At 45.3% G+C, this 24,208-nt stretch overlaps 1 protein-coding gene across 1 annotated transcript in view; it reads right to left on the bottom strand.

Annotated features, from left to right (window-relative positions):
* LOC144763945 (LIM homeobox transcription factor 1-alpha-like) overlaps nt 1–18,891 on the bottom strand; it is a 518,887-nt gene extending 499,996 nt beyond the window's left edge. The window contains exon 1 of the mRNA XM_078649994.1: nt 18,539–18,891. Within this exon, the coding sequence (XP_078506120.1) occupies nt 18,539–18,891 (353 nt within the window). The remainder of the gene's footprint in view (nt 1–18,538) is intronic.
* Nucleotides 18,892–24,208: the final 5,317 nt, after the last annotated feature.

The raw sequence follows: 24,208 nt of genomic DNA, 5'->3' as shown, positions 1-24,208 counted from the left end.
GCGGTACTGTAGTCCATTCCATCCTTAGGGAAATGCGGTAGTGGAAAGAAAAAAAACGTGACATGAAGCAATCTATAACAGCAAGGGTATTAGGTTCGGGTGATGGGTGGGTCAAACATCTAATAAGTGTCCAACGTAGTCTTAATAATCTACCAAGACATTCTCTGGGTGGAATCACTCCATATGAACTTTTGTTTGGTACTAGAATGATAATTGAAGATCTCGATAGTCAGACTTCAGTGGTGGAACAAAAAACCTTTGATATCAAAGATCGTTTGGCTGTTTTACAGGACTTAAATGAAACAAGAAGAATTCTAAGTAACACAAAGCTAAAGCCAACGGCCACTGAAGAAAAACCACCTGTCCCAGCAAGACCTGTCTGGATTCCAAAGATTGGGGATCTGGTCAGAGAAAAGATCGCGGCAAAGAAGGAATTTGGGACTTCTTACAGAAAAGCAGTACCTGTCTTAGCTATCAGTGGAACAAGATCAGTAGTACTACCGCCCCTTGCTGGTAAAAAGGAGAACAGAGTTGTATCAATCGACCTGGTAAAACCACAATCATGTGGCCAATAATAAGTAGTAGGTCCAGTGGACTCCCAAGAGGTAGCAGAAGACCAAACCTTGCTACAATTCAAGAGGTTCAAACTGAGAGACTAATCACATTTGATAAACCTGCAGTGAATAAAAAAGGACTATGCAACAAAGCCATGGAACTTGTGCCTATTGAAACCCAAATTGCAACAGCTCGTCAAGAAACACCAATCTACAATGATGTAGCCTCTGACCATACAAATCCAAAGATTAATGTAAATCCGGAAGCAATTCCAACAATTGACAGAACTGCATCTGGCTACTTCATCAATTTCGATGACTTTTCTGAAGATCCAAGTGAACATGAAGAAAAGCCAGCAAATAAAACTTTCAAAGAAAAAATAACTGAACTATTTCATCAACTTGGAGAAACATATCTGATTTCACCATGGATTGAATTATGGATTGTGTTAGGTGTATTTTTCCTCCTACTCTGGCTCATTTTGGTTTTAAGCTTAGGAAGAATGATTGATGGAAAATACTGTACAATGGACACAGCAAGTCAGAACATCAACTTGGTTCTAAAGCCTCACAGATCTTCTCACATTGAAAAAAGAGAACTATCATCAGTAAACATCACAGCCATTCCTATACCTGGTGGTGTAACATGGGACGCTACTGATTATGACATCTATGGCCCGATTGAACTCTTGAAATATCCACACCAGTTCAAGGTTTCTTTAAGTGACTTTGTATCACCTCGTACTTTCTCTGATGATTGGGACTTTGAAAATATTAATAATATGATGTCAGATTTAGAAATGTCAGCAAAATTTACAGAACATGATTATTTAGAAGGCTCATCAGATTATGAAGAAATGTATTGCTTTAATCATTATGGGCACCACTATTTGCATAAATCTGCTAATCCTAGAAATGTTTTTGCTTATAATCAATGGGAACATTGTCCAACACCGCCAAAAGGCAGCTCGAAAACATTTTATGAGAAATCCCCATACTTCTCAGGATTTAATAACACTGATCCAGAAACGTTTTATTTTAAGATTTTAAATAAGACAGGAATGAAAAACATGTTGACAAATACTAAATTGATATATTCTACAAAATTTTATGAAAAAATGTCTACATTTGGTTTTGAATTTTGGAAAAACAACATTGAGACAAAAACTATTTGGGGTACAAAAGACTGGCAGGTACAAGGTTTAGAATCATTATTCAGAGCCTGCATTAACCCAGAACAAATAATGTTCCTGAATGACACCATTCAACAAACAACCTATCTTGGCCTAGCCAGGATAAAGGACTTAAACAAACCGTCTATACCAAAGCCCATACCTGATAGTAATAGCACTACAGATGTGGAAATACACGTATCCCATATTTTACACCAAAACAGAACTAATCCTGATTGGAGAAAATGGTTGATCTGGCCCACAGACACTAATAACTGTCAAGATAGATTCCTGAATAAAACACAGGGGTTCAAACAGAACAGGCCAGACCCAAGATATTCCCAGAGACAACATCCAGGGATAATAACAACATACAGTGTAGGAAAACTATGCCTCGATTGGCTACAGAAATCTACACTACCTGAAATTAAGCAACACTTGACTTTACTTAAAGAAGGTGCTGACGTGCGAGATTTCTTATTATGACCTCGCAAACAGCGTCAAAAACGTTTCATATAAGATGGGTTGCTGCAATGGATACATGAATGTTGTCGGAAAAAACTGAATACAAGATCAGGGGTTGTCCTAAGAAATGGGATAAGAAATGGGGTCACTGGAATGTCTATAGAGGCGAGCTCTGTAATTCCCCTACAGCTGATATGGCAATGACCAGGATTGGTCCTCCTCGCAATTGAAACTGCTAATGTACTGTTGTAATGTATGCCTTATGTGTCAATTTCTGTAATTCCAAGCCTGCCAACGGATCACTTACTCTGCTTTTGTTCAATAAAAAATATTAAAAAAACAAAAAAAACGTTTCATATACACCGGTATCTATGCAGCTTACAACGAAGCTTGGAAAATAACGCAAATTGAAACTGCTGAAACAAATACGAGAAATTGATCGTATTAATTTGGAAAAATCACTGTCTGTAGTGGACAATGGGTTAACGACTCTGTCCTCCAGAATTTATTCACTGGACAGCATTGTATCATCTGCTATTGATATAATAGAACAGGATATGCTAATGTTACAACATGTTGTGTAAATGCTGGGGTTTTGTCCAACAGAGCCAGGCAGGACCTATAAATACAAGTAATACACAAATGCCTGGTCTCGAATTAAATGCTGTCTTTTAATTATCAGCAAAATATGAGCCTGAAATCAATTACACAGCTCATGTATTGTTTCACTTATTTTACACAAATTTCATATAAGACATTACTTCATTTCTTATACGAGGTTTTAACATATTCTAACCTAAATTGTAAACACATTGTGCTGAACAAATCATAATTCAAAACAATTTCATGCATATGAATAAATCATTACAGTTCAATCTATTATAAAGTAAACATCATTTAGAGGTACACCAGGCTCAGTTATGCTTCAGTCCTGTCAGTATTATTTCTAAGTGTCTTTAAGGACTGGTTATCGCCATAGGGTTTATTTCAAACTAATGTGCCCAATCGGACACCCTTTTTGTTTTCTACCCTTGGCGAATGGAGCGACGAATCTGCTTGGAAAAGCCGACGCGTTTCCAAACCCGGTCCAATTGTTCGGGTTTTTCCTCAGGGCAAACCTGGGTACCTAACGGATTAAAAATTAAAATTTTAGTGCCTTCTCCTAATTCTCATTTTGCGTTGCTATGTTACAGCTTTATAGCGCCCGGATTTACCTTATTAATCCAGCGCCGCTTTAGCGTGTACAATCTGGATATGAAATCGTTTCGTAACCTGTGTTGGTGTAAAAGGGGACATCAATTTGTCTCCATGTGTGTCTCAACCTTGGCATTTCTTGAAACATGCTTTGCGTGCTCAAGACTTACTTGTGGCAGTGGATGCAGTGAGCTCGTACTGTGGACCAATCCTTCGTTGAGAGACGGTCTTGGGACACCACCCTTCTGTTTGTGAATAACAAACTTGTTTCAGTTCCACCTGGAAGTCGGTTATAGTGTACCAACAGTCGTAATTGTTTTTAAAACACTTAAGATAAAGCGGGCTCTTACTTGTGTATGCCGTAGTTATATCACATTCCTGCCTTTGGCGAGTCTTCGTTAAAGAGTTACTCTGCCGCCTTCAGTGTTTCTAGCTGAAAAGAGTTTACAAGACTTTGTTGAACGTGCACGCATTTAACTGCGGGCTTTAGTTAAAACTCTGGGGGTTAGTTTGATGCTCACTTTTCATCTTTTGGTTGGACTCAGAATTGCTCGCTCCTGCTGGTTAACGTTCAGCCATGTCCCAATTACGTTCTATTGTACAGTTAGGCTGGACGTTACAAAATCTCCGTTCAGGCTACGTGCCGTGGCGTCTAATCAGCACAACATCATTATTTTCTATCTTTAACCTTACAGATAAACAAATCTCTTTGGCACAAAAAGGAGCAGACTATACGGTGCTGAGCATTGAAAAACTAGAAAGATTGCCATTGACAGTCTCCGAAAGACCTGTCATTGAATGGATAATACATGGCACAGTTACAATTTCGATAACGACTTTTCAGTTTCAATATTGCCAGAAGCACATACCAGCGGGCCTGTATGAAAGGTTGGGTAAAGGGTACATCAAGTCAAACTGGAATTTACCTTACACACATAGATGTTACAGTGGGGGGAAAAAAGAGGTATTTCTTAGTGGTAACAACTGTAAAAACTCACTGAGCGGTACACTTCTGTGTCAAGGAATTAACTTGCATGAAGCCTGCGAAGGTTCATCAAATAAGCTTTCATGCCAACTGCACGGCACCCCTGCTACACAAATAGAGCCTTCTCTGAATATCTCTTCTATTCGAATTGATACTTTAAGCAGAATGAAATCAATTCTTCTACAAACAACTGTGCCTTTAACCTCGTCTAGAGAAACGTATGATCTGCAAGTCGCAAGGACAGCAGCAGAGATACATGCATTATTATCGACAAATTGCCCCGTGCATTTCGTAGAAATGTTAAGTTAAATCTTAAACATGTCTGATACCAGTGGCATCGCACATGTATTTAAGACAGTTTTTTCGGGACTATTAGCACCCTTTGAAGCAGTCCTGAGCATCTTCCCGAATTTCGTGCACTCTGTGTTCGGCGGCCTGCCTCTCATCTTGGGACTTGTAGCAGGAATCTTATTTTTGTTCCTTATGCTCCAATATGGCAAGTCAAGTCACAGACAAAACTCAGGCTACCATGGAAGAAACGATCCTAGCAATGCGATACCGAGAACAGATTACTAAAGTCCTCGGCTTGGCTCAGCTAAGCGATCTGAATACTACCTGGTTTCTTTCATTCGGACCAATCTGGCAAGATTGCATCCTACTTGTTCTACGATGCCTGCTCTGCAGAGAAGAATGCGTGTTAGACGTCTGTCTCACACCCCCATCAGCAGTACCTATGGATATCGATACTTTGCTTGGTTCGGTAACGGCTCATGCAACGTGTTGTCCCCAGCGGCTACCTATTCTGATGACGGCATTCGTTGAGACCTCACCATTACGATTAGGTGGCGGTGAGGTACGAGATGAAAGCGGCACACAGGTACAACCTTCAGTAACCATTGCTGATCTAGACATCGATGACGGCAATGCTTCTCACATATGCACTATTTCTACTTTTTCGGACATGGTCCAACTTTCACCTACTGTTGTAGACGAATTCTTTGCCAGCCTATCTGAGTTAATGTTCTCTCCTAACAACGAGAATAACTTTTGAAAACACGAGCACACAGCGTTCCCTGAACTTTGAATTCAACCTTCAGTTTTGATAAACAGAACTTCTAAAAAACTGTGGAACTATTTTTTCCCTGAAAGCTAAATTATTTTTTCCCTGTTCCCAAAATATTTACCTTTTTGGCACATGATACTCTGCTTAAAGTAGAACTATTCTTAAAGAACAAGATTTCTATTTTTGAAAACTCTAGAGACAATATTTTGACTTAGCCTCTAGCACATGTACAGTCTTGTATAAATATGTGATGAAATGGTCTCGACCCTCTCTTCTGTATTAAGAGCCATTTCATTAATGTAATTTTCGTGATTCATTCAGTCAACATTCCAATGTACAATATATGCATTATCTGAATGATACCACTGCTTGAAAACGTACAGTATAATACTCATTTTTTCGCGTGTATACCATTTCAAATGCATTTTATGTATTTTTGGGTGGGATGGAATACACATGCATAGTTATATGTTGAAAATTGCTTAGTATTTAGTAATGATGGACATTATACGTGGAGTGGGTGTTGTAAACAAATCTAGGACTCTAGTTAAATATTCCCGATTTATGCCCTTATGTGGTTATATCAAATCATATCCTTATAAGGGCATAAGAATCATACCCATATTAAGACATAGCCAATGCAGTCCAAATACGGCAAGGCTACTCCCATAGAATCCTAGAAAGCACAACGCGTTCTTAAACAAACCAAGTCTTCAGCAGCCCGGGAATTCCTCCTGCTTCTGTATTGATTTGTCCTAGAACTCTTGGAGTCCTGAAAGAACTGCGAGTTCTTAGTGACGTCTTATGTCCAACCTTACGTCAAACTGTGCACCTTCCAGGTATAAATATACCAGCATCTGCCCTAGCAAAACACACGGTGGTTTGGAGCAGATCGGCTATCTACTTGCCCGACGCCCTGCTGTAGCGAGTGCAGAAGGAAGCCAACCCTCCCATTGACGCACTGAAAGAGACGCTGTCTTTTCTCCTGCCGAGAAATCCAGCTCCAGTGTTTCCCTGTCACCCTTGCGGGTTCCTGGGAGATCGAGTCCTGAGATATAGATACAAGACCTCCTTCATTCCATAACCAAGATACGGAGCTGATTAGACCCTCAGAGAATTCTTGATTCAGATTCTTGGCAGAAACTATCTTAACTCAAACTACAGCTCACTTACTCCTTCCCACGTACTAGGCTTAGGTTAGGTACACCGGGTTAGGCGTATCTTAGAAGCACCAGTTGAGTACGTTTAGTCATGATTTTATCAATGTATATATTTTATCTATTTTAAACACCGTATGACTTAGAAACCATACCATGCTTTTACAGTATTATTTCATAATACTCCTTTTACTGTATGCACTTTACTTTATGACAAGTATTGCAATTGTAACAACTCACTTCTCTTGCATGAGAAAGAAGACTGTTCAATAAATAACCTCTTTTATTGAAAACGCCCGTCTCTCTGTTTCTCTGCACTTCTGGTGAAACTAAGCATGCACGATTGACTGAGTAAAATAGCTATCTATTGTTTCCGCGACTCTGGAGGTATACTCCTTATTCTGGCGGGAGCAAAGTTGTCATGTTTATGCGGTTGTCAGAAACTAATACCTTCTTGTGTACTCGAGAAAGTTTCTAGTGACCTCTGAGCTAGCTGGCATTCACAATTAAGTCTAACATATTCGATAGAGACCTAGTCGACCTAAGTCCTACGTCTAAACTATCGTTTATGTTATTCCAATGCGCAGAGCCTATTGGGAATATAGGAACTACACTACACTACGTGTCGAAGCAGCCTTCACTGTAACCAAGAGAGTTCACCACTTCAACTCAGATAAGGTTCTATACAGCAGACTGGAGACAGCAGCGTCCAAAACTTTAAAAAAGAAAGAGAAACGATGTGAGAGAGTAAGAAAGAGAAAGAGAGAAAAAAGGACATTAAAACGTGGGAGACACACACCCGATGGGGGGGGGGTGCCCGAAGCCAGAGGCGCAACCACAGTCAAAAATATCATGGGGGGGCTAGAAAAAAAATTCGGGGGGGGGGGGGCTTAACTTCAAGGAAGAAGCAGAGTGGAGCTGCAGGGGCTGTAAGCGGGAGGGGGACATCAACGCCTTATTAACAAGCAAAAGATCTTTAAAAGACCTGTGAAGCACTCGGGTGCGACTGTGTGCGGGCCCAGGAAGCTATCTCATCCTAGCTGAAGCTCCGTTAGCCCAATGGGTGTTGCGCGCCTGCTGCATACTACACATTCTCTCCTTTCACAGATAACTTGTCGTTCTTTCCGAAAGAAGCTTCTTTGCTCACCTTGTGCCATTGCCGTCATTCAAACACGGAGCACTACGTGTCGAAGCAGGCTACTCAGTCCTTGTTACAATGGCCATGCATCATCGCAGAATACACGAACGTAGAGCTTTGTAAGTTTCTTTTGTGGGGGGTGTCGTCAATTTGTAAAACACAACCTGAAAGATAAAAAGGAAGTTAACATTATGTGTAATTTTGTTATGAAATTAGAGAGGGAATAAGAGAGTGATTGAAAACAATACTCGCAGCTCACATTTTTGTCACAGGTGTTTTTCACCATGTGCCGGACATAATCCATCCTGAACCTCTACATCTAAAAGATAATAAAAGAAAGATGTTATGATTGGTAATTGTTTCTATATTAATTTGGAGTTAGATAACATCGCGCTTTTATACACGTTCCTTCTCACATTTCTACAAACTGTTTGTATTGGTAATATTCCGGACATTTCAGCGATTATAAAAACGTTCCTGCGATTGGGAAAAAGATTTATACATGTAAATTAATACACTGTATAGGAGTGCGTTCGTCTAAAATGCTAAGTCGTGTTTTTGTATCTAGTCTGCTACAACCCTGACTCCCTCCGATGCGTAGTCAAGCCTCACTGCTCACCTTTTCGTGGAAAAGACACCTTCTACATGATGTAGTCTTGATCTCCAACAAAGAAGTCTCATATATGGTGCCGAGTCTTGATATCTCTATGGCTAACGACATACTCGTGCTCCCATCTTCATCATCGCTCTGTGCTTCGGGCACCACTAACTCAGTGACCAAAGAGGCCACGCATGTAGTAGTGGGCCCCTTGTTCGGTCCTTTGGAAAGAACTCTAAAATGGCATACAACACGTACTTTTCGTCTTTTTTACACATAGGTTCACGTGTGCAGTGACGAATGCGCTGGATGGGTGTGGTGTGGGTGTATACGAGCCATGAGCGAGTGTGTGTGCCAATCTGACAACTAGACCTGGAACTAAGAAATCCCTCATGGCTGGTATATACCCACACCACACCCATCCAGTACATACGTCACTGCACACGTGACCCTATCTACAAAAAAGATGGAGCATACAATGCCCCCACGGTCCCGCAGACTCCTCGTGACCGTCATGTTCGAATAGAGCATGCGCAAATGAAATGAGAAACATTAGGGGTACACGGACTGATGGTGGGCGTGGTGGGGTGTATTGTGCGCATGCGCACCATTAATACACATGCGCTGAGTGAAAGGGGTACACAGCTAGATGGGGTCCACTCCTCTATAGAACACCGGCATTGCTTTTACACATGGGAGATGCTAAGTTGTATGTGGAAATGCAATCTTGTTTGGATTTTGAAAGTGAGAACAGATTTCACTGTTCTGTCTTTCAAAGTTCAAACTAAGTTTTCTATGGGAGGGCGGGAGCCGCAAGACTTCCGCCTTCTCATAGCAAACAGCAGTATCCCGGGGGTAGGCACCCCAGGACACTGCAGGAACTGGTTCTGGGCGTGACGGTCTCCAGGGCTCTCGAGGGCACCAGGCAGAGGGCCACTGAGCCCGTGTCACACAATACAGAAATCTCCGGGGGTCGTTGTTCCCGGGGTTTGAGGTTCACACACTTGTAATTTTTTAGGGGGGGCCGTGGAAGCACAAGTGGCACAAGGGGGTTGTAAATGTGGTACAGTGTTTTGTTTTACTTTGCTTTCCTTTCTATCTTGTAGAGGATCCAGGGTAAATATAACGGTTTTTGTACAGCCAGTACCGTTCTGCCTGTTACCATAGTAACAGTTCACGGAACACTTGCGTGAGCACAGGGGTTAGAAGTTCATCACAATATGTTGCTAATTGAAATAGTTACTGTGCTGGAGATTGATATTTTTTTCATAGGAACCGTTAGTCGTACAAGAAGTCAGTGGAAACGTTTTGTTAGGGATTCCTTCCTGTTCGGGGAGTATTAGGGTTACGTGCTCCAAGCGGGACTTTACGAAGCTTAATGTTCATTGGCTGTGAAGTATTAAAAGTAGAAGGTTTGGCAGTCATTCCTTGCTCGTCTGTGGAACAACATGGACATTTTATTGGCTAAAGTGTTCCGAGCACAAGTTTGCTCCTTATTGGGTGGGAACAGTTCACTGTGTCTTGCGCTGTTTTTTTTAATCAAGTTTGTGGGTGACATACTTCTTAGGAGTACTATTTACTTATAATGTGGTGTTTACTTTCCTGATGGGGAGGTGTGGTTGTGCAGCAAAAACTTCAGTCTAGGTTTGAAACAGTTTTTATTAAGCATATACAAATAAACTTTCTTTAGAAACTGTCGCTGTATATATGTAAGGGGTGACAATTAAAAATGGAATTTCATAAAATATCAGTTAAGCGTGGCTATATCCTTCTTTTTTGTGCTACAGTTTGTAAAAGTGTTGCCCCACATTCTTGATGATGTAAGAGGGCATCAGTTATTTTTAGATAAAGTAGAATAGAAGTGCTACAACAAACACTCCCGCACTACATTATCTCAGATCAAGAGAACAAGTAAAAAACAGTTAAATACAAGTGATTTCATATTACATAGAAATGCATGCATTATTATTTTTCAAATTTATATTCTGTACAATTTAGGAACATGCTGTCGTAGTGCTTAGAGGTTGCAGACTGTTCCGCTAATAAATCACATACTCACTAAAGAATATACAGGATGGTACTCTTATAATATAAAGTACAGGTCCTATATATTCTTTAGGGAGAAGGTGAATAGGAACCGCAAATAAGAATAGAAAAATGAAATTAACATTCAGAAATGTAGGGTTTATTAAATATTTAATGTAACAAAGTATGCGTGATAGCTATATTTTTTTTTCTGCTGTTTTGTAAAATATGTTTCTTGAAAAAAATATCTGATCAAGTACTTTTTAGGTTTCGCCTGGCGAACAGCTGCGCAGCAGCTTTTCGCGTAGGCAAAATCTTTTGAGAATTGGAAGAGAGAGGCGTCCGTCATTCTGCGAGGCGATTCGTGGGCGTTTCCGTCAAATTTTTCTCATCCCGCCCCTTTGTGACGTCATTCCGGCGGTGTGCGGTTGTTTTTTTTTTTGTATCGGCATGTTGGTTTCATTTCCAACGTGTGCCTTGCAGGGGTGGGCTGCGCGATTGAGTTGCTAGTAAGTTAGCAAGTAAGCGGCATATTTAACTCCCGTTCCCGGGCCCCCTCTCGCTGTCCGTGTGTCCGTTCCCGCCCCCTCCCGCTGTCCGTGTGCCCGTAGCCCCCAGCATTCAGGGCCTTCTCTGTAACGACATGACGACAGAGGCCCAGTCTCTCAATAAAGCCCGTACAGACATTTTTACAAACGCTTCCACGCATTTTCTTTCCGATTAATTCTAGACACAGAATCGAGACCTTTGCTTTTTGGAGAATATCTGCCGATCCGGTGTACCCAAACTGAGCCCTTTGCTTTGATGTTTGCGCACAGTCAGAGGCGACATGTATTTTTAGAGGTCTGCCTTGGAATCGTCCCGGCCCTGAAGCGGAGCAGTGGGATTGTATGTCCTCAACGCGGTAATACTCGTGTGTGTTTGATGGGGCTGTGGGGCCCGCGGTGGCATTTCTGGCTGCACGCGCTTCTGCTGCAGGGTGGATCCTCGCGAGGCTCAGTGTCAGCACAGGATGCCTGGAATCAAATCCAGTATGAAGTCTGATTTTCCATATTTGTGATCCAGCGGTCGGTGTGAGAGGTGTGGAAGATACTAGCAATTTTAAATATGTAACGCGTATGTTGTGTGTTTCAGCAAACACACGTGTTTCAATTGTTGATGTGACGCGCATACGTTTTACAATAGAAAGAAAAAAATCATATACGGTGCAACGTTTAGTATGTGCTGGGATTTACTAGTTTTGACTGATAAAGGTTTAGGAAGGAAGTGGAAGGAAGGTTCATAAGACCAAAAAATAACAATTGTCTTATTACCGCGATTTTAATTGGTCAAACTACAATAATTACCAGCTTATTTGTTAAATATGTCATTTATAAATGCTATAGTTTTTCGACAATGCGGTGCTTTTCCTACTGAACAGTGATAAGCCACACTAGCAAAAGGTGTGTGTGTTTGCATTTGTGTGTGTGTGCGTGCGTGAGAAGGGGCGGGGCGCGTGGGCAGGAGTGTGGAGGAGTGCAAAATAAGTCCCAAAAAATGAATCCACATAATAACCGTTTCTATATAGCGTTTCTCATTGCCGTTTGCAGTATTATTGCACTGAAAATTACGACTACTGTCCTAACTATACTCAATTGTTCGACCTTACGTGAATAAAAAGCGGAGTTGAACTTGTGACCTGCACCTTGCACTATTTTGCCATTCCAATTAAAATTAAGAATGAAGGGATATTATTATGGGTAGCTTCATTGTCTGCCGCCACCGTCCGATTGCCTCATCCTTTCGTCCGTAATCGCCCACATGGCCCTGGCTTTCTGGAAGCGGCTGTGGCAGCTTAATGTCCGTCATCATTTACCTACTGCTACTGCTCCTGCTCCCTTTGCCGTCACTCCCAGAGCAAGGTGAGACTTTTCATAAAAAATTGGTCAAAAGGCCGGGGGGATCTCTGAAAGCTGCCTACAATATAGCACTGCAGTAGTCTAACCTTAAAATAAACGTGCACAACTGAATTCCATGTAGTGAATTTATGTATCTCATGCAGTGTAGCAAGTTCTCAGTGCTAAGCGTTTCAGCTGTCAATGTCTGAACTGTCATTATTTTTAGCTTCCTGTAATTTTGCCATTTAATATGAGGTTACAGGAGGGAGCACTAGCTTCTTGGAGTTTCTTGTTGCTCAAATGGCTGTAATTTCTGATATTTTGAAGTTTCCCTCGTCCTCATTGCATGATTTTTGTTCGTTAGAAAGTGTCACTCATAGTCGCTGAAATGTCACTCATAAATTCGCTGAAATTATGAAAATTTCACACATGGCAATCTGAAACCTTGGCAGCTATGCGTCCCCCCTCCCGCTGTCCGTGTCATTATTTTTAGCTTCCTGTAATTTTGCCATTTAATATGAGGGAGCACTAGCTTCTTGGAGTTTTTTGTTGCTCAAATGGCTATCATTTCTGATATTTTGAAGTTTCCCTCGTCTTCATTGCATGATTTTTGTTCGTGAGTAATTGCTGTCTGCTGAGCTCGTCCGTAGGGTACAATATGTCTCACATTTGCGAGAGATTAAGTTAATGGCAATGTAAATGACAATACCATTTATTTATCTGTTTTCAAAACCAACACATAAATACAAATTTTGTCATTTAAAATACCAATAGCTCTAACTTTTCCAAAGGCGAAACCATTGCATTGTAAATGCTTGTTAATATTTGAAAGTTATATTATAGATGGCGCTGAAAAATCTCCCATTCCTCTTCTGTAGCAATAGGACAATCTATTATAATATAAAGATTGATACCATTGTTACAGTAAAAAGAAAACGAAAATAATGTTATGTATTTAACAGAACATCCATAATGAAATACTTTTTTTTTCCACAACCGTGTTTATTAGAGGTTTAAGCAGATCATATGTACAGTCCTCCAAAATCAGGAGAACACGTCAGTGGTCTACATACAATAGAGTATATGCATAGCTTAAACGTTTAACTGGCCCCACCCACCCCTCTGTCCCCCCCAACAACCTTAATATTCCCCACTACCCACCCCTTATCCCGCCCTAACCCGGTGCACGTGATCACAATCAGCTGCATTATATACATTAAAGCAAAAACAGGTGTCATGGAGCCACCTAGGCCCCGAGGTCTCTATCAGTAGACAGTCCATCATCCATTTCAATGGGAGGTTCCAAGGTCAGGTCCCTGTAGTCTGCCCACCGCTTCCAGATCTTATAATGTTTCCGAGGGCAGCCCCTGGCCTCAAACACTGGCAATTCCAACCCCATGAGGAAGTCTAAGCCCGCCCTCCAGGCGCCAAGTGGGGGAGCGCGATCACTCTTCCAGGCTCTCGCCAGATCCCTCTTGGCCACGACGAGGCCCAGCAGAAGGAGATGACGCTTATAGATGTTACCACCCACTTGATCTAGGATATGAAGAAGACCCAATCTGGGTGTACGAGGAAGATCCCACCCCAGCACCTCCGATAAGCAGTCCCACACCCCATTCCAGAACCGGACCAGGCCCACACACGACCATACAGTATGCACCAATGTGCCTCTCTCAGTCCCGCAGCGCAGGCAGTCTGGGGAAGCAATAAGGTCCGCCTTCCACAGTCTCTCTCTGGTGTAATAGGCCCGATGCAGGTACTTATATTGTATGAACCGTAATCTCACTGCAATTGCCGCACCTCGGGGGGACTCTAGTGCCTCCCGCCAGTCATCCTCATCCAACGGACCGACATCCACCTCCCAGGAGGCCTTCAACGACATAAGGGAAGAGGAGCAGTGAGTGACCAGCGTCTGGTAAATTTTGGAGACTTTTTTATCCCCCAGATCTCCCATGAAAAGCTTAGCTTCCACGGGGCTAAACTCCGGAAGCCGGTCCAGCCCTACCAGACTCGGCGCAAGAGCATGTCGAAGCTGTAGATATTTGAAAAATTGGGTCTTAGGCATGTCAAATTCAGTGCTGAGTGCTTGGAAGGATTTAAGGGTAGTCCCGGTAAGGACATGGCCAAGTGACGAGATCCCTATGGAGTCCCAGCCACCAAACCCCTGCAGCGAGGCCAGCGCAGGGAGCTGTCCGTTATTCCAAAGTGGAGTTTCGGCCGTCAGCCGTCCCCACCAGCCCATGCGACGCAGTACCTGTCTCCAAATCAGGAAGACTACTTGAGTAGCCTGCGGCAGTTTCCTCCGCTGCCCGGCCGAATACAAGAGTGTATGAAGCGTGGCATCCCCCATCAGAAAATGTTCCAGGGCATATGCCGGATCGCCATGTCCACCGTACCACCACTCGTTTAAAACCAACAAATGGGAGGCTTGGTAGTAGGACAAGATGTCTGACGTTGCGAGACCTCCACAGTATGTGGATAAAAAACAAGTCCGCAGTGCCACTCTGGAAGCGCCCCCAGCCCATAAAAAGCGGCCCAGCAATGAATTCACGCGACGGAACCACTGCGGGTCCACCCTGTGTGAATGGTTTTGCAGTTGGTATAGTAGTCTAGGAAGGGCCACCATCTTGAAAATTGCAGACCTGCCATAGATATTAAGGGGCATGCGCGACCATGTTTTGACGTCTGATTGAACCTTATCCCATACCGGCTGTATGTTACGCTCCCATGCAATGGCAGCAGACTCTGACAGGAAAACTCCCAGATATTTCAGTCCACCAATCGCTACTTGCAGATCCGATGCCCAAGAAGACACCTCGGACCGTCCCCCTAGCACCCAGAGAGTCGACTTTCGCGGATTGAGGTAGAGTCCCGAGACGTCACCAAAAATGCGCAGTATCTCCAAAATTCGAGGGCCTGAACGATCAAGGTCCGTTAAAAAGAAAAGGACATCATCCGCATAGAGCGCGATCCTGTCTGAGAGTCCCGCCCCCATACAAAGCCACGAAGCTGCGCATCAATGCGCACCCATGCAGCTAGTGGCTCCATGACCAACGCAAAGAGATACGGGGACAGGGGGCACCCCTGTCGGGTCCCCCTAGCAACCGGAAACCTCTCCGATATGGCTCCTGAAATACGTACCGAGGCGGTGATGTCTGTGTATAGCAGTTTGACGTATGAGACAAAAACCGGACCCAGATTGAGGCGCGGCAATAGAGCAAAAAGGTAAGTCCAGCTGACAGAGTCAAACGCTCTGTCGATGTCCGCAAGCAGGAGCGCCGCCCGCTCCTCTGTCGCCCCCATCGCATCCACCGCCACCTGCGCACGTCTGATATTGTGCCTTGTCGCTCTGCCTGGCATAAAGCCCGCCTGATCCGGGTGGACCAAATCCACTATATACGGGAGGAGACGATTCGCTAACGCTTTAGCCAACAATTTGGCTTCAAAATTGATTAGAGATATTGGGCGATACGACTCGTGCCTATCGGGAGGCCTGCCCGGTTTCTGGAACACCACAATCTCAGCCTGACGCCAGTCCACCGGCAAGCAACCACACTCCCGCGCTGCTTCCAAAGCCCGTCGATAGTGCGGTCCCAGCTGTAAGTGAAATGTCTTGTAGAATTCACTGGGAAAGCCACTCGGTCCGGGCGCCTTACCAGCGTTGAGTTGTCCCAGTGCATCACCCAGTTCCTCCGCAGTCAGGGGAAGGTCCAGAGCCGTCCTGGCCTCATCCGATATCGCCCGGGGGGGAAGGTCAGCTATGAATTTGTCAATTGCCTCCGGTGGGAGACTGTCCCGTGAGGCGTATTGTACCGCATAGTAGTCAGCAAAACTCGCCGCAAGGGCAGCAGGATCTGTCATGGCAATCCCCTCCCCGTCCATGAGACCCGGTAGAGTGATCGGCTGTAGAGTTTGTTGACACAACCGGTGGAGCATGGTGCAGGACTTGTCGCCCCATTGGTAAACCCTGCTCCGCGTGGCTAACCAGGCTTGTCGAGCCTCGTCTAGTAGGACCGAGGCATAGGATTGCTGTGCCTGCAGGAGCAGTCTTAACGCTACATCGCCATTGTCTTCCCTACACCGATCCTCCAATGCCCTCACCTTAGCCGCAGCTGCCACTGTGACCTCCCGGCGCTTTCGACGGGCGGCAGCACACCAGGCGATGTCCACGCCCCTCAGCGCTGGCTTCATGGCCTCCCAGACCGTCACACTGTCTACACCCTCAGTCAAGTTCTCCTGCCAGTATTGGGCTATCGCTCCGTGCATGTATGTCGTATAATCTGACTGTTGGAGATGCCACGAAGACATCCGCCACCGGAACGGCCGGTGTGACTTGCGCAGCTCGATCCGCACCACGACCGGGGAGTGGTCCGACAGCCCTCGAGGTTGTATCGCAGCCTGCTTCACCCTATCGAGGAAGGCCCCTGGTACAAACACACAGTCCAGCCGGGAGAAGGAGCCAGGTACTGCTGACACATACGTGTATTCACGCGTCCTGACATGCAAATGTCTCCAAGCGTCCACCCAGCCCAACCCATCCACCATTGCCCTCAGACGTGTAGGGGAGGTTGCCACTGCGGCCCCTTGCATTCTCCGTCTGTCCAGACCCACATCCACCACATCATTCCAGTCACCACCTATCACAGCCAAGCAGTCCGGAATCTCAGCCCACAATTCAAACAGGCGCTCCGCCAGGGCCCATTGCAGAGGTGGGGGGGCATACACACTACCAAACACCACAGGTTCCATACCAATCATGCCCTTAACAAACACATATCGACCCTGGGGGTCGAGCCAATGGCGTTCGTGAGTATAAGACAGTCATCGATGAATGAGGACGGCTACCCCCCTCGACCCCCTGGTAAAACCTGCATGGAACACCTGGGTATATCCAAACCGTTGCAAGCTTAGAACCTTCGTTCCCAACATATGCGTCTCCTGCAATAGCATGACATCAGCTGAGTCCCTCTTACCCCAGCGCAGCACTGCCCCTCTCTTAATTTTGTCCAGCATTCCCCTGACATTCCAACTGAGGATTCGCATGGAGCCACTAGTAGGCGCCTTCTCTGGGGAATCACCCATAGTCTCGATGGGAAAGTCTCTGAAAGTCCCAGGACCCAGCCCAAGCTCCCTGTACTACAGAAATCTTGGCAGCAAAAATCACGTGCATCCCTATCCAATCACCCCATTCCCCCCTCCCTGCCCACCAACACAACCCCCCCAACTACCCAACCTCCGCCCATCCCCCCACCCCCACCCCTATACCTCACGGAACTTTGAAGTATCTGTCGCGGCATGGGGAGCTCCAGGCCCAAAACAGAGCGCCTACAGCCACCCATACCAATGGATCCCACTACTCTCCCCAACTAACAGTACCTCCCCTTAGGGCCCCCCTCAAACGTGAGAGGACTAGGCCGCCCATGGGTCAGTACCCCGAGCCCCATTGAACCACATGTGACCCACCGCTTAAACGGAGTGGGACAGTTCAACAACACTCATAACGCCCCACCTGTGCCAAGCCATGGCCCAGATCTCACCACACCAGGCGCCAGGTAATTGATCAGTGAGGCAACTACTCAGGGCCACTAGTATAGACCAGTGACGAAGTGTCGCCTGGGAAGCAAGAAAGGGGCTTCACGGCCCTCAGGTCCCAGACTCGGATTGAGTAGTGTCAGACTGTGCACCATCCAACGGGCCGCCCCCGGATCGGGAGCGTCGCCGTGACCGAGACTTCCTGTGTCTTTTACCCTTGTTGGAAGATTCGCCCCTCTCCTGCGACGACCCACGCGATGCTCCGGGGTTCAAGCCCGGCTGGGCATTCGGTCGGATCCTGACCGTCTCATCAGTCCAGCTAAACACTGCCAAAATACTGGTATCAAAATAGTGGGTCTTGGATTGGAAGACAACTCGGAGACGAGCCGGGTACAACAGTGAATATTGAATTTTCAGACCACGCAATTTGGCCTTTGCATCTTGGAAGGATCGACGCTGCTGCTGCACCAGCCTAGTATAGTCCGGGAAAATCATAATCCTGTGACCCTCGAACAACAGATCTTCCTTGGCCCTCGCTTCACGAAGTATAGTGTCCCTGTCGTGGAAGTTGAGGATTTTAGCGATGACCGGACGTGGCCGCTCTCCCACCGGCGGTTTCTGCATCAGGGCCCTATGGGCGCGCTCCACTACAAAGCAGCGCGACAGGACGTCTGGGGGAAGCCAACTCTCCAACCAATGCGTCAGGAACGCATCCATGGACCCCTTCTCACAATCCTCTGGAAAGCCCACGAAGCGCAGATTATTTCTTCGCGCTCGCCCTTCCGCATCTTCGACGCGTAGTGCCAGCCCCTTTTGGATCTTGGCCATGTCCTCCACCTTCTTTTTCAGGGCCACTACATCATCTTCCACCCCTGTAATCCGAGTTTCCGTTTCTGTGATGCGAGTAACAGCGTTGCGGAGGTCCTGGCGCAGCAGCATGACATCAGCTCCAACCGCACCTATCTTGGCATCAAGCATGTCCCTGGATTGTGTAATGGCGGCCATCAAGGCCGCATTATCAGGACCCGTGCCCTGGCTGCCCCCGGAGGCTCCGGATCCCCCACTGGGTCCAGTGAATTTATCAATCGTTCCTTGTTTGGTGGAACCAGTGCCGCCCCCACCTCTCGTCATGGTGAGCGATAACTGAAAGGTCCGCTCCGCACCTGCGGTGGGGCCTTCCCAAACAGCAATCTAACAGCAGAGTCCACTTGGGGGGCCAAGAAGACACTGTCGAAGCCTGGACGCCGTCTCCAGCGAGCACCCACAGATATCGGGCACCGCAGCCAAGTTCCGGGCGGTAAGCCCCGGTAGAAAACGTTCGTCCCCACCAGATGTGCAAAATAAGTCAGTCTCCTTACTTGTTCAGGGCCTCCAAGTACCAGGTCCGGACCTCCACCAGGACCTATGATCCAGGGCGCGTACAGTGTAGTCTCAATTCACCGGGACGCCCAGCCGCGTCGGTCCTCCTGGCTCCCCCGCACCCTACTCGGGTCTCAGATCAGCAGATGCAGGACAGGCACCCGGGCCCCCAAACTGAATAGTACAGATCACCCCTCGGGCCACGATTCTCCTCACTGCACCATAGAAGCAGGCCCACCAGGGAGGAGGAGGGGGGGGCACTCACAGTTTGTCGCGGGCCATCTGTGGACAACTCCCGGTCCCCACCAGGGCAGCAGGCGTGTACCTCCAGGCGCGTATGTAGGTTCCACTGGACGGCACTACACAGCGTCAATCCACCGCTCCATCCAGCACTGCGAAATCAGTCCCAGCCCTCCAAATCGGACGTGGTGCTCGGCCCTCCAGCACCCCGGCTGCACAGTGCTTGCACCCTCGTCCAGGAGCCAGCGAGGATACTGCCCGGCGGGGGGTCGCCAAATTCAAGGCCTCGGCGTCCCCAGGGCCAGGCAGGCCGCAGTCGCACTCTGATGCCCCAAGTGCCCGAAGCAGGATCCAGCAGGGACTCCCTCCGTCGCGCCGCAGGTTCCAAGCGGCCCCGGGCCAGGCCAGGGGAAGCGCGCCTCAGGACTTACTTCACGAGCAAAGTCTAGGCCACCGGGCAGCCGGGCCCCAGCTGCGATCCACCCCTTCGTGCTCCTCCTGTATGTGCCCAGTGGTCTTCGGGCGCGCAACCGCCCCACCAACACCAGGGGTGAGCCTCGGCGACCCACCGTCATCCGGGCCCGGGCCGGCCCGGGGTCGCGAAACTCGAGGCCCCGGCTGCTCGGGGTCCGTACAGGCCGCAGCGCTTCCACGCCATCTCAGAGTCGCCTCAAGGTACTAGGCCGCTCCACAGGGCCCCACAGTGGCGTCCACAAGCTCCGGTGTTGCTGTCTCCGGGTGGGGAATCGCCCGACCGGCCCGACCACCGGCCGTCGGCGTCCGACCCCGAAAATCGAGGTCCCGGCTCTGCCCGTGAATTCCAGGCCGCACCTCGCTGCTGATGAGCTCGGGTCACTGGGACGGCAGAGGGAGCGGGTCGGCACACCGGAGAGATCCGGATGCCACTAGGAACACTCTCCAAACCGGTAGGGCAGTTAGCGGGCTCGGGGGCCAGGATAATGAACAGATTATGACTGGGCCGGCGGGAGCTCCTCTAAGCTGCGACCGCCATCTTCGCCCTCCAAGCCACGCCCCCATAATGAAATACTTTTGAGCGGTAATTATTTACTGAACTTCTTTTCTCCGGGAGGTGAAAAAGTTTGATCTTCGTGGTAACGGGTCATAAACTCCTCTGAGATCATGATGGTGAGAATAATAATATGTATATATTTTCACAGCACATGATCACAAGGGGAAAATAGACTGAAAAACGCGAGCCATTAACATTGCTTACTAATCGTTACTCTTTGTGACGACGGATCGTGAACTCCACTAAGATCACTAAGACTGTTAATGTTATAATAAACATATTAATAGTATGTGATCTCTAGGGGAAAACACAATAACAAGTGGAAGATGGTGACGTTGATTGTAAAGGTTTAGGGTTTGCGTCAACGTGTCACCAACACCTCTCAAGCGAAGTACAGTGTCAATATTATAATATAAAAAGTCACTATATAAAAGTTGAAAGGAGCCAGAAAAGGAGCAATGTTTGTTATAATCTATCTGTTTCTAAAAACAGGCTGCTGACGTTACAGAGATAAAGCGAAAAACATGCAATAATTTTTTTTTTCTAGATATAAATGTTTAAATATTGACAAATAGCCACAAATTATAACTAAGTACTATGCCTATGCCATATTAAAAAAAGTACAACTCCGGAATATGTTTGTTGACGCAAAAAGGGAATCCGATGCTAGAAAACGGAACCCGCAACATAGATTGGCGACTCAGAAATAACTTGCAAAAACGAAACTAATTGCACAGTAGGTGTGTTTTATATAGTTTTTGGTTGTTTAGTAGTCTACGGAAGGAAGCTGTGGGTCTGCCTATTAAGATGGCACGTTTTGCACGTGCTCACGTTTTAGCTGTTTTTCTTCTGCACGTGTTGGGAAAAGTTACAAACTGTGAAGCTGTAAAGGTTTCGATTTCGATAGTAACACGTATAAGGTATTATTATCTACATACGTTGGAGAGTTTAAAAAGTGTTACTCGGTAAACTGTGTTCTTTGCATTTTCATGATTAAAAACATCTAAATAGAAGACATAAAAAAAATATTGTTATCATTAGAAGAAAAAAAAGGATTAATATTTGTTATTGTTATGCTTCTTAATTTAAAAAATGCTAGCATTTGTAAATCGTAGACCTATCCTTGTAAAGGTGTGCTGGCACTTGGGGCGTTGGGAAGATTAATAAATAATAAATGCCCTTTTCTATGCACCTGTAAACTTGGCTTTTAAACTTTCAATTGCCCAGTCTGTATCTTTACACTTCCTCCAAACATTCTCCTACTGCTATTTTAGTATTGTAGTGAGCCATACAGCAGTATGTGTTTATCTATACACTGTTTTAAAAGTGAAGCTGCTATATATTCAGCCAGACACTCTCCTTGCAGAACTGTAAGCATTCAGTCAGTTCCCAAGTAGTCATGCACGAAAGTAGGCCTTAGGGCATGAACTGCTTCAAATCTGTATAGACTATGCATGCACTCTTGTATGCACCTGCAAACTTGCCTTTTAAACCTTCAATTGCCTAGTCTGTATCCTTACAGTTCCAATAAACACTTTCACACTTCTGTTTCAATATTGTAGTGAGCCATACAGCACTATGTGGTTATCTATACACTGTTCTAAAAGTGAAGCTGCTATACATTCAGCCAGACACTCTTCTTGGAGAATTGTAATCATTCAGCCAGTACCCAAGTACCCATGGAGCAAAGTGGGCCTTAGGGTATGGACTGCTTCAAACCCCTATAGACTATGTATGCACTGTTCTATGCACCAGAAAACTTGTCTTTTATACCTTCAATTCCCCAGTCTGTATCGTTACACTTTCACTAAACACTATCACACTACTGTTTCAATATTGTAGTGATCTATACAACAGTATGTGCTTATCTATACACTGTTGTAAAAGTGAAGTAGTTATACATTCAGCTTGACACTCTGCTTGCAGAACTCTTATCATTCAGTCAGTACCCAAGTTTTCATGCTGTAAAGTAGGCCTTAGAATATGGACTGCTTCAAACTTCGTTTTACTATGCATGTACTCTTCTATGCACCTGAAAACTTGTCTTTTAAACCTTTAATTACCCAGTCTCTATCCTTAGACTCCATTCAAACACTCTGCCACTGCTGTTTCAATATTGTAGTGAGCCATACAGCAATACGTGCTTATTTATACACTGTACAAAAAGTGAAGCAGTTATACATTCAGCTCAACTCTCTCCTTGGACAACTGTAATCATTTAGTCACTACCCAAGTAGTCATGCAGCAAAGTAGGCCTAAGGGCATGGACTGCTTCAAACACCTATAGATAATAAATGCACTTTTCTATGCATCTGTAAACTTGGCTTTTAAACCTTTTATTACCCAGTCTCTATCCTTACACTCCCTCCAAACACTCTGCCACAAGTGATTTAGTATTGTACTGAGCCATTCAGCAGAATGTCCTTATCTATGCACTGTGCTAAAACTGAAGCTCTTATAAATTCAGTCAGGCTTGCAGAACTGTAATCATCCAGTCAGTACCCAAGTAGTCATGGAGCAAAGTAGGCCTTAGGCCATAGACTGTTTTAAACTCTTATAGACTATGCTTGGAGTCTTCTATGCACCTGCAAACTCGCCTTTTATATGTTCAATTCCCCAGTCTCTATCCTTAGACTTCCAGCAAACACTCTGTCACTCCTGTTATAGTTTTGTGGTGACTCATTAATCAGTGTGTAGTAATCCATTCACTATATTAAAACAGTAATGGGTAGATGTACAATAACTGGCATATCCCCAGGGAAATGCCAGTTATTGTGCACTGTGACATCATCACTATGGATGCACCGTATTTAGAATGTGGTGCACTATGGGGAAAAAACGGTACAGATATGTGATGTATCTGTGCCGTAAAGGTGGGGCATTGCTTAAGTTGCGTTGCAAGTGCAACGCATCTCTAGCAATGCCCGGGGGCTCTATGCTCACAATGCTGAGTCAATCCTTTCACCTGCTTCGAGCAAGTGCAGGGTTTTGACGCAGCATGAGTTCAAAAGTGACAAAGGGAAATCTTGTACATTTCACTCAGCCACTTTTAGGAGGTGTTCCTGCACCGGAACGCCACCCCATCCCCCGTGTAGGAATGTCTCCTTCTGGTACAGGAATTTACAATGTAACGCACCTCGCAGATGCATCATATTGTAAATAACACACACCATGACGCATCTTTTTCACCACCGCTGCGTCAGAAAAGTGATGCAATAGCAGTGTAAAAGAGGCAGAAGGAGGTTGTAAATCTGCCCCTAACGCTTAAAAGTTAAAGTTAAAAAAAACTATTTTCATGATTATCCCAGATAATGTCTACCCTTAAAATTGACATTAAATACATAGATATATCATTTTAAACATTATAAAACTTTTGTGGGGTACGCGTGCGGGGCGCCGTACAAGCGTACATGATGTTACGCGGAAGCGCCGATGTGCCGCGTAACGTCAAAACGTATTTGTGACGTGTGCGTTGGTACGCGCAGAGTACGATTAGCCGTACAAAGGACCGTGCAATCACCGTACTCGTACCGTAAGATTATCCCCCCAAAAAATGTGTAAAAAGAAAATATATAGAATAAAATTTTAATATATTGGAAAAAAAATAATTAATAAAAAAAGATTTTTGAAATTTGTTTTGTTATTATTTTACATAAAGAATAAGGAATATAACTTAAATTATAAAATAACTATACATAATTATAATAGAAATGTAGCAATTTAGTATAAAAAGAAAGAAATATAATAATTAATACATTTAAAAATGATCATTTACAAAACCTTTGAAATTCACTGAAATAACCATAGGTTTCAGCCACG

Source organism: Lissotriton helveticus, chromosome 1_1 (genome assembly GCF_964261635.1).
Source record: "Lissotriton helveticus chromosome 1_1, aLisHel1.1, whole genome shotgun sequence".
In the NCBI taxonomy this organism is placed as follows: domain Eukaryota; kingdom Metazoa; phylum Chordata; class Amphibia; order Caudata; family Salamandridae; genus Lissotriton; species Lissotriton helveticus.
Note: the sequence above shows the minus strand (reverse complement) of the source record. Positions and strands in the feature narration are given on the sequence as shown.